This window comes from Ursus maritimus, unplaced genomic scaffold (genome assembly GCF_017311325.1).
Source record: "Ursus maritimus isolate PB19 unplaced genomic scaffold, ASM1731132v1 scaffold_12, whole genome shotgun sequence".
NCBI lineage: Eukaryota > Metazoa > Chordata > Mammalia > Carnivora > Ursidae > Ursus > Ursus maritimus.
Genome location: NW_024423564.1, coordinates 2,110,773 through 2,121,480, shown reverse-complemented (window position 1 = coordinate 2,121,480; position 10,708 = coordinate 2,110,773). Strand labels below are relative to the sequence as shown.

Here is a 10,708-nt window from a genome sequence, read left to right as displayed (position 1 = left end):
CAAGGGGATCTTCCTCTTTTATTAGATTAAAAAACACAAAACCAGTAGGAACTGCGGGGAAAGAAATATAGAAAAGGGCTGGGCAAAGCTCAGAGTTGACAAAGAAGGCAGGGAAAGAAGGGGAAACGTGAAGAGCCCCAAGTCAGGGCAGGGAAGAGGTTTCCAAGGACGCAACATCTCCTTATTTGATGACAATTTTCTGGCGCAAGGCTCGGGGCCCAGAACCAGGGAGGGGCTCAGGAGGAGGCGGGCCAGGGCCCAGTGCAGAGGCAGTGGGCGGCAGTCCGTGGGCAGTGATGTACTTCTTGTAGGCCTCACGGATGATCTTGAAGGCTCGAGCAGTGGCATAGGGGATGTCTGTGACAGGGTCCCGGTACAGGGCTGGCCGATGGGTCACAGGGCAGACCTCCCGAACAGGGACCTTTGGGGGCCGCCCTTGGGGAAACCATTCCTCAAATGTTGCATCATCACTAAAAGTGATGAAGGTACGGGAGCAGCGAGCTGGAGGGACGACAGGCCCAGTGCCAGGACGGGGAGTCAGTGCAGAAGCGGCGGGAGCAGGATCCAGTCTAAGGGGAGAGACAAAAAAACAGAAAAACCTCTGAGGAGAGAAAACAATAGACACAGAGATCAGACAGGCAAGGAAAGAGAGGAAGCAGACAGAGATGGGAACCTTCTGAGAGAATCTAAGTGACACATGGGGTAGAGCAAGCTGGGCTGGATGGAAAAACTGGAGAGAGAGGGGAGAAGCTAAAAGAAAGAAACACAGAGCTGAGGGAAGAGGACTCTGAAGGACACCTGCGTGTTAGAGAGAGCTGTGTGAGGAGAGCTGAGGAGGGCAGGGAGAAGGCTCTCTCCCCTTCTTCCCTATGACACACTCACCCTTCCACATCCACATTCTCTTCTTTAGGGCCTGGCTCCCCAACAAGCGGCACCGTCACGGAGTGATAGGTGATTATGGGCCCAGGGCACTTCCGTTTCTTGTGCACCTGCTTCTTTTTGTCAGCCTCGAGCCTCTCGTATGTCTCTTCAGGGTCAAAGGAAGGAATGAGGGGATGGTGAGTTCCCCCTGTGCCCACACCACTTCTGTCCCACAGTCTTTCGATGGCCTTCCTGGCTGTCTAGTCCCTGTCTAAGCCGTTCACACAAATCCTCTGAAGGCCCCTAGCACCTGTACTTCTGACATTTTCTGCTTGCCCCCAACATCCTCCCTGCCCGCTTCTCCTGTCCACTTGGTTCCTCGTGCACTCAGAACAGTGGGACTTCAGATCTAGAAGGGACCGTTGGATAAGAAGCCTGCTGTTTCCCTCCACATTCCTCTATGGCTGCCCTGTCTGCTTGCTCCCAGCAAGAGCAGCGTGCTGTCTTCACGCATCTTTCGTCGTTACAGAGTTCCTTCCTATTTTAAGCTGACATATGATGTCTGATGACACTTTTACCTTTTTGGGCTGTAAAGGACGCAGGTCTAATCTGTCTTCCCCATGACAGTCCTTTACACAATTGAAATTAGTGTCCATGTCTCTCTAGGCTGATCATAATGCCCGTTTCATCGAGCCATTACGGTTTTGTGATACACTCTCAGACGGGTGCAAGCTGAGCAGCCCACTTAAGCGTTCTGCGTGATCTGTTTGGTATTGCATTGTTTTTTTTTTAAGATTTATTTATTTGGGGGAGGGGAGAGAGTGCGTGAGCACAAGGGAGGACGGAGAGAGGGAGAGAATCCTTAAGCGGATTCCCTAATGAGCTTGGAGCCCGATATGGAGTTCGATCCCGGGACCCTGAGATCATGACCTGAGCTGAAATCAAGAGCTGGATGCTTAACTGACTGAGCTACCCAGGCGCCCTAAGGAAATTACATTTAAATACAGAGATTTCTGGTTCCTCTTAAAATAACAAGAAAATCCGGCAACTCTGCATGTGTATTGTCATGTGGCAACACTGAGCTGAGCGGAATGACTGCCTCTCCTTCTGAGCGCTCCTCTAATTCGCCACCGTCCCCTGGCTGGACCTGTGACACTGCGCTGTGGCAGTTCATGGTTGGTACACACGTTTCCCCCTCAAGGGCAAGGACTGTGACTCATATCATCTACATATTATCAGGGCCATGCAGTGTTCTGCACATTACAGGCACTTAACAAGTATTTGTTAATGCTCAATAGGCCAAAATATTCCTGTCCCTTTCCTCTGAATGAACTCCAAATTTCTGTTTCCTAAATGTGTGTACAATCCTCTAGATAAAGTCAGACCAGAAAAGTGTGCTCTGGAAACCCCACCAATGATTTAGCCTCTTTTGTACTTGGAATTCTGGTTGGTAATATTGCTTTCTTTCCCTTCAACCAACCTTCCAACCTTTCTCCTTTCAGACACTTCCCCGTACCTTCTGGAAATCCTGCTCCATAATCAGCCAATTCATCTATGTCCTCAAGTTCCTCACTCAGCATGCCTTCCACAACTAGTCTTCCTGAAAGCCTGTCACCCCATCAGGCCACCACTCCCCCTGCAGCCCTCTGGTGGAGGCTGCTCGTGCTGCCACATCCCAAGCAGGGTGCGCCTGCGTCCTGTTGAACCCACGCCGCAGCTTTAGATCACTGCTCCTCTACCCATCTGCAAACCCGCTTCCCTTCTGAGACTTACGCCACCAGGCTAGATCACCTCTCCTTCCTGTCATGCTCGGTCGCTCACTCACTGAGGACTTGGGCAATGATTTCCGCTCATCCTTTCCACCCAACTCCTTTCACCCTGGTGACCTCAACGTGTACACAGGTAACCCCTTCAATATCCCATCCCCGCAGTTTCTTTACCAATCTCATCTCTTACCTATTTTCCTGTCCATGGCACTTGAGTTATTCCATTCCGCGACAGCCACAGCCTGTACTTTGTGAGTGCCTGGAACCGCCCCAGCTCTGACACACTACAATCACACATCCGAGGCTCTGGCCACAACGTCCTATCCTTTGAGTCTGTTTGCTCCCTATTCTAGATACCTCTGTTCCTCCTTGATACCTCCTGTACGCAGACCTCTCCACATTCTCTCTACCTGGCAGCCCCCTCCAGTCTTCATTTTCCTTTGTAATTCAAGGTTAGGTTCCTATTATTTCAGTCACTCCCATCAGTCGGAACTCCCTGGCCCAGACCTGGATTGCTGAGTGCTCCTGGAGAAATATTACGCAACGGGGTAGACTGGAACTACCATGAACGCCTGTTCCCAAAATTCAACAGACTCCCCTAACGTCAGCAGAATATTCTATCTCAACTATTTCAAACACTCTTCACTCTCCTCGAGCTTTCAACTCTTTCAACACCTGACAGGTGATAGTGCCTAAAAGACATTAGATGAGAACCACTCCAACATCCTGCTGTGGGTTTACTAACCTCCAACTAGAAGCCATCCTCCCTCCCTCCCTCCCCTAAGCCAATTACTCCACCTGTGCTCTAGCTACCCCTTCCCTCCACCTCTCACTTCTCCAAAAACCCGCACTATTAACTCCTTTCTTTCTTCCCTATCATTAAACTCAGGTGCTTCTCACCAAAGACACAGTTCCTCCAATCTTTGAATAAAACAAACAAGGAAAACTCTGCATTGACCCCAGACCCTATAGCTTTCATTCCTTCTTCCATCCTTCATAGCCAAACTTTTTAAGCCTGCTTCAAAATGGCATCGTCCCCAAACAGTGCTCCTTAAGGTCATCTCTGACCTCTTTGTCACCAAAACAAATGGAAATGTCTCAGTTCTCCTGAGTGGCATCTCTGCAGCATTCAGAAGAGACTCTCTCGCAAACATTCTCTTTGCTTGGCATTCTTAAGGCAATTCTCCTGGAGTTCTCCAACTCTCTGGCCACTGCTAAGCTCCTCATATATGAGCCCATTACATTCTAGTGTCTGCAGGATTCTCTTTGGCCTCTCTCTTCTCTTCCCCATGCTTTCTGCCTGGCTGATCTGACCACTCCAATGTCACCGATGCTATCTGTACTCTACAGACTTTCAAATTTGTTTCCGGCCCAGATCTTTTGTCCAAACCTGGATGTGTATATTGAACTGAACTCTCAGCACTGCCTGGACTGTTCCCAGACTGCTCAAATTCAACAAGTTCAAAAACGAACTTACTTCCCCCCTGCTGAACCTGCTTCTGCAGAGTCTCCTGTGTCAGCTACTATATAAGAAGCCTGGGAGTTACCCTCCTCACAGTGGTCCAAACCAACCAATGAGGTCAAAGGATGTGGACTATAATTTGTGACATCAAGGTCACCTCACGGTTTGTGATGGTTCTCAGTCATTTGAGGGACAGCTACTGTTTGAAAGTACTGAATTACCATCATACAGATAAAGATTAAATATCCGATTTAAAATCAATATAATGAAACAATCATGAAAACACATCCTGAAGATGTTGGAACTGAAATAAATCTTTTCTCAATCATTGTGTTCTTTCGGAGTTATCTAAATTTGAGAAATATAAAAGTGGAATGGGTTGGGTCCCAGATATTCTGTGTAAACAATCTTCCACTCCACATTTGGGCTATAAACATTCAATTATACATTCTTGCTCACCTAAGAGAAAGAAATCAGAGAAAGACTGACTGGGGGAGGGGTGTACAGAGAAAGAAAAAGAACAAATTAAATACTACAGTTGATTCTGTGTTATTTCACCCAATGAAAGTATGCCCTACATTTAGCATTTGATGGGAGGTGTGTAATTTACTGTTCCCTCATGTACCTCTCATGATTTAAGACTCTCAACACCCTATAAAGAAATGTGTATTCTGGGGTGCCTGGGTGGCTCCATCAGTTAAGCGTCCAACCCCCTGATTTCAGCTCAGGTCTTGATCTCAAGGTTGTGAGATTCTCTCTCTCCCTTTCCCTTTTCCTCCCCCCTCCCCCGCCCCCAATTCCCCAGCATTCTTTCTCTTAAAAAAAAAAAAAAAAGAAAAAAAAGAAATGTATGTTTTGTACATCTATTATTGTACACGATTGTGTACTCAGCAGATAAACTGAAGAGATTTTAAAGAATTTTGACTTAAAATAGTTCATCTCATGAACTAATTCTGGTGAATTTCTAATTTTCATGATTATCATTAAAGTAGGCATTATCACCCCACTTTGTAAACCAGGACAGCGAGATACAAGTAGATTTACTTAAGTAACTTGCTGGTAGTCTTACAGCCAACGAACAGTACAACTAGGTTTGAACTCAGTTCTATGCAATTCTTATTTCATACCAATACTTTCTCTTCAATATAACTTGTACTTCAGAGCCCTCCTAACTGCCTTGTTCCTTGCTCCTCATCCCACTCTCTGCACTTCCTTCTTTTGATTCCCTTGTTCCAAATCTCCATCTTCCCAACTGCTCAGGTCCTCCAGGCTCCACTTTTCTCATGCTCTTCAGCCCTCTGCCCTCTGTTCTCAAAACCAGACTGACCCAGTGAACGTAAGTTGAGCTCCTCTGTGATCTTGGCCTCTCTGAGCAGCTCTTCCTGGGTCAGTGGCCGCTCAAAATGGGGCCCCTTTCGCCGCCGTGACTGGCCCTGCCTCTCTTGTACCCGAAGGAATGTCTGTCGTGTATGCTCAGCTGTAGACTGACGCATGGACTTCCGACCTGGGAAAGAAGTCAGAGAGGAAGAAATTTTTGAATTCATGTCCACCTCCTTTATTTCTTTATTTTTTTAACTTTAAAACTTATTTGGAAATCATTTCGAACTTACAAAAAAGTTGCAAGAAAAGTCCATAGAATACCTATGTATCCTTTACTCAGATCACCTCCTGTTAACCTTTTGCCCCATTTGCATTGCATGTGTTTTCCCAAATGATCTGAGGGTTAAGTTGCACACATCCTAGCTCTTGACCCTAAATACTTCCGTGTATATTCCCTAAGAATAAGGGTTTTCCTTATATAACCATAGTAATCAACTTTAGTAAATTTAACACTGATACAATACTTTATTATGTTCCAATTTTGTCAATTGACCCAAACGCCTCCACTCACTGTCAGAGCCATCATCCTGTAGTTCTAGTGGCAGCAGTGCCTTCTCTTCTCGGGCCTTCTGAGAGCTACCAGCTGGAGTGCTGACCTTTCGAGGCCTCAAGCTCTTGAGAGGCTCCTGGGGACAGATTGGAATCAGATACCAGGGAACAAAAGTGATAAGGAGAAAGATGAGGATCTTAAAACTAGCACTGTAGGAAACTGGAGTGGTTGGAGGGGTGGAGTACTGGGACCTCATGAAGGGCACAACAGAGATTATGGGAAATTATGTAAGTCCAAGAAAACCAGGATACCCCCAGCACCTTATATGCTTTGGTGACTACTCGGCGCTTCCTTCTTGGCTCTTCTGCTTCTCCATCACTGGATGGTTCATCCCCTTCGTCAATGTCAAAGTCGGAGTCCACCTCATCCTCTGTGTCTGACTGGTCCCCTTGATATTCATCATCTCCCGATTCCTGAGGACATAGGGAGATGAGGTTCTCACTGTCACTGGAGTCATCAGTGCCCCTCCAGGAACAGAATCTCTTTGCTTTCTTGATGTGAGAGTTGCTCCACTCTCCTTCCCAGCCCAGCCCTTCAGTTTCTTCAGGCAAGAAGCCTTCCAAGCTGATGGCCTTTGGCACCAGCACCACCCTGTCCAGCATTAATCGATTGCCCTTTACCTGTAGCACACTGTGTTAAGTGCTGGGGTACAAAAAGATATGGTTTGATCTCTACCTTCAGGGGTCTCACAGTCTGGCAGAGGACAGGACATAATTGTAAAAGGACGTTTGAATACAAGGCAACTATAAAGTATAAAATGGTACTAAATGGTACTAATATGTTACAGGAGGAGCGCCTGGGTGGCTCAGATGGTCAAGCAGCCAACTCTTGATTTCAGCTTAGGTCATGATCTCAGGGTCCTGAGACCGAGCCATGTGTTGGGCTCCACGGTCAGTGGAGAGTCTGCTTGAAGATTCCCTCTCCCTCTACCCCCCTTTCTCTCTCATAAATAAATAATTTTTTTTTTTTTTTTTTTTTTAATGTTACAGGAGCTCAGAGGAGGGCACACTTCCCATACACTGGTGGTCTGGGAAGGTCTAAACTTTAGACTTTATTCCTTTAGAGCCGGGGTTGGCAAACTTTTACTGTGAAGGGCCAGAACGGGTAGTGGGCCAGATTTGGCCAGCAGGTCAGGGTTTGCTGAGCCCTGCTTTAGACTCTAAAGAACACAGAGGATTTGAGTTGTGGTTTAAAATACTGGTAGTGTTTAGAGAGCCAAGAGGGCAGAGGTATCATGGGTAGATGGAATAGCAAGAACGAAGGTGCAGAAGCAGGAATGTGTATACCTTGTTTATGGAATAAAGATTTAGACCTAAGTAAAGCAGACGGTTTGTTTTGGGCAAGAAATCTTCCTAGCTGACTACCTTTGACTCCAGCACAGCCTTCTTCCAACAGTAACTGCCCTATAAGGCTAGAAGACTTGAAAAGCTTGCATCCAGTCAATAAAGAAACTTAACATATCAGACTGATAAACTCATGACTTTAATTTGCAGGCCAGTGATTCTCAATTGTGTCCCTCTCCTTACTCGTCCCACTACTGATAATCACTGTTGAGGTAAACTTTTACTGAGAAATATGTTTCATTCTTCAGGTGTGTTGGAACAGAAAAATAATTGGGTACTAGTACTCTGTATAATGGGGAGTCAATGAAGGTTTGGGGAGATAGAAAAACTGTACACAAGGGGTGTTTCAGAAAGCTCCGGGGTGGTTAGCCGAGTGGAATAGAGAACATGGCGTACCGCCTAGAATTGAGGGGCTACAAGTTAGTATAGAATGGCAGCCACATTGAAAAGTAAAGGGAAAAACACAGTTGAGGGCAGGGGAGTCAACTGGGCAGGGTGGCACCTCAAACATGTGGCTCTCTCTTCAATCAATGATGTAGACAAACAGGCTAATCTTGGTACACTTGCTGCCAAAGCAAGCAAATAGCACAGACAGTTGACACTCCAAGCTAGCCAGAGTTCGGTCTTGCACTGATGACCATCATTTCCTCCCAACTGATGTTTGTAAAAGACAGCCTGGGAACACATTAATCCCCTAGCTCTAACCTGGTATTAAGTCATCTCACCAGAGCGGAGTAGTGCAACTACACATTAGCTTTAGTGTCCAATCAAAATGCTTTCATTGTTAGGGATTTACTACCATTCCTTTGGCTTTTATCAAGGGTCATGAATAGGCATGACTAGATGAGAATGTTTCTACATCATCTACCAAATCCGTTACTCTAGATATCTTATATAAGGATGCAACTCTTCCTGGGATTTAATGCTGAATAAATTTTTCTCTCTTAAAGAACATATATGTCTCTTTCTTACTGAAAAAAGAAATTCAGGGTTTGGCTGCCAGGAAGCTCACGGCTAAATTTAATATCAATTGCTATCACCAATTTAGCAGAGGCTCCTGGTACAATTACTTCTGACCTGTCTCTATTTTTACTGTTCCTACTTTTTGTTTGTATGGTAAGCCTCCTTTAATCCTTTTTGGAAGCATGAAGGGTACATATTAAATAACGACTCGTAAAATGACAGGAATAGGAAAATGGCCTTTGGGGGAGGGATGAGAACATTCTATTTTAAACTATAGTTAGTCAGGGCAGTGTAAGTAATGACTCCCAGTCATCAAGTCCTGTGGATTCAATTTCCTTAATTTGTCTTGAAACCTACTGCCCATGTTTCTCTACTCCCACTACTTCCTTCAAACCACTCTCCTCATTAGAGTGAGCATTCTAAAGTACAAATTTGATCATGGTACTTTGATGAATCTTCTCAGTCCTCTGGATGAAAAGCAAAACTCTTTAACATGGTTCACAAGGCCCACCATGATCTGGCCTTTGCCTACTCCCTCCAGCCTTACCAACCTTTATTCTCCTACAAGGTTTGGAGAAGAAAATAGGCATGCATGTATCAGACTCAGTACCTTTACATATTCTGCCCCACCCCCTCGGTGGGTTAACCTTTCTCCTCACCCTGCTCCCAGCCCTACTGTTACTCATCCAGCCAACCCCTACTTTTCATACTGTAGTAAGTTTAAACATCATGTCTCCCAGGGATGCCAATCCTGACCAATGACTCTGGCTCCCACATGTTACCACAGCACCCTATGCTTACCAGTTTTTTTACTCCTTATCACACAGTATTTCAACTGTTAATCCAGCTGGCCCCCCCACTGGGGTCTGGAATACGAAGAAGAAAGTGGTGTTTTTAATACTCTCTGCTTCCCTAGAACTTAAAACAGTGGTTGGCTTGCCCTCGCTTCTCAACAGATATTTTAAGAACGGATAGATTCAATCAGTACCAGTGCCAATCCAATCCAGAGAATGGACGTATGCCGTTGAAGAAAACAGACCATTTCTAAACGTACAGAGCTTACAACCTACTAGGAAAGTATAAACAAGTACGCAAACCAAATCTAATTACAATTTGAAATATATTCTATGTAGGAAATAAATGGGCCACTTTTTAGAGCAGTCAAGGAAAGGTAGTTAACATTTACACTGAGATTTGAAAGCTGAAAAAAGAGTAGGCTAAGCCCCTCTATTTTAAAGATATATTCCTTTCTATACTTCAGGGGGGTAACCAGGCAGTGGGCCAACGAGTATATACCGCGTGACTACGACGAGCTCGCCTAAGTTGTTAGACGTCAGAAGTGCGGTGAAACATGCAACTAGAGAATTACACAGTTGCTTTCTTTCATATTCTGAGGTGCCTCGGGAGAGCCCTTCCATCCCTGACCCCGCAACCCCATCCAGGACTCTCCTCTCTAGGACTCCATTTTATCCCCCGGCGACTGTCCCACCCGGTCTCTAGCATCAGCTCCCCAGGGCTCCTCCCATTCCCCGCCCCCTTCTTTGTCCGAGGTTTCTCCGCTCAGGACTCCTTTTAGCTTCCTCCCGTCCCTCTTCCTGGGCCCGGCTCTTGCCTCTGTGAAACCCCCATAAGTCGTCTGGTAGAACTCATCTTCCTCCTCTGCCTCCAGGAGCCCAGAAAGCCGATTCCCCGCGGTCTTCCGGGGGGCCCGGCCCCCAGCCAAACTCATACTGCCTACCGAGACTGCGCCGCTACCAGCAGCCCCTCGCCCAGTGCGGCGGTCGGAGCTCGGCGCTCGACACCACTACCTGCGGGTGGCAGGCGACGGCGGAAGCCCGTCGCCCACAGGCAGAAGTAGCAGAGCATCGAGAGGTTCCAGTCGAGTCAGCCAAACCTTCTCTCTGCAGCCCCGCCCACTGGGGACGCGGAGACCACTCCCCAACTCACGGCCCTGGCTCGCTGCTACCTGGACCGTGGAATGATTCGACTCGGTGTCATCAGGAGCCTCACTACCCTAAGTCCAGAATTTGGGGTCAACAAATGTTCACTTAGAAGTGGTCAGACCCCGTCTGCTCCAGTCCGTTTTCCATTCTGCTTCTAGTAGTGAACTTTTCTAAAAACCCATTTTTTGGTCACTCTTTTCAAAGATCTTTAATGGCTCCCTGGCATCTACAGGTTAAAGTCTAAAATCCTTGAGGCAGAATAATAGTGTGGTTAAGACCATAGCTTTAGAGACAACCAGACTTGAGTTTGAGTTTAAGGTCTTCTAGCTGTGTAATTTTGGACAAGTGGCGGAATCTCGTTTTTCTTATCTGTAAAAGTGAGACTAGCAGCGCCTGGCTGGCTCAGTGGGTAGGGCATGCGACTCTTGGGCATGGAAACT

General features: G+C 46.5%; 1 protein-coding gene across 1 annotated transcript; it reads right to left on the bottom strand.

Moving 5' to 3' along the window:
* VPS72 (vacuolar protein sorting 72 homolog) lies at positions 1–10,147 on the bottom strand. The gene is made up of 6 exons (XM_008695675.2): positions 9,938–10,147; positions 6,280–6,432; positions 5,981–6,095; positions 5,417–5,593; positions 883–1,027; positions 1–569 (listed from the first exon to the last, which is right to left on the bottom strand). The coding sequence occupies exons 1-6, from the start codon at positions 10,052–10,054 to the stop codon at positions 182–184; spliced, it is 1,095 nt and encodes a 364-aa protein (XP_008693897.1). The 5' UTR covers positions 10,055–10,147; the 3' UTR covers positions 1–181.
* Between the last annotated feature and the right edge of the window lie 561 nt (positions 10,148–10,708).

Coding starts and splice junctions, on each gene's coding strand:
- VPS72 (XM_008695675.2), bottom strand. CDS start 10,054: ATGAGTTTGGCTGGGGGCCGGGCCCCCCGGAAGACCGCGGGGAATCGG. Junction 6,096..6,279: donor TAGTCACCAAAGCATATAAG/GTGCTGGGGGTA, acceptor ATCTGTCCCCAG/GAGCCTCTCAAGAGCTTGAG. Junction 5,594..5,980: donor ACAGGATGATGGCTCTGACA/GTGAGTGGAGGC, acceptor CTTCTTTCCCAG/GTCGGAAGTCCATGCGTCAG.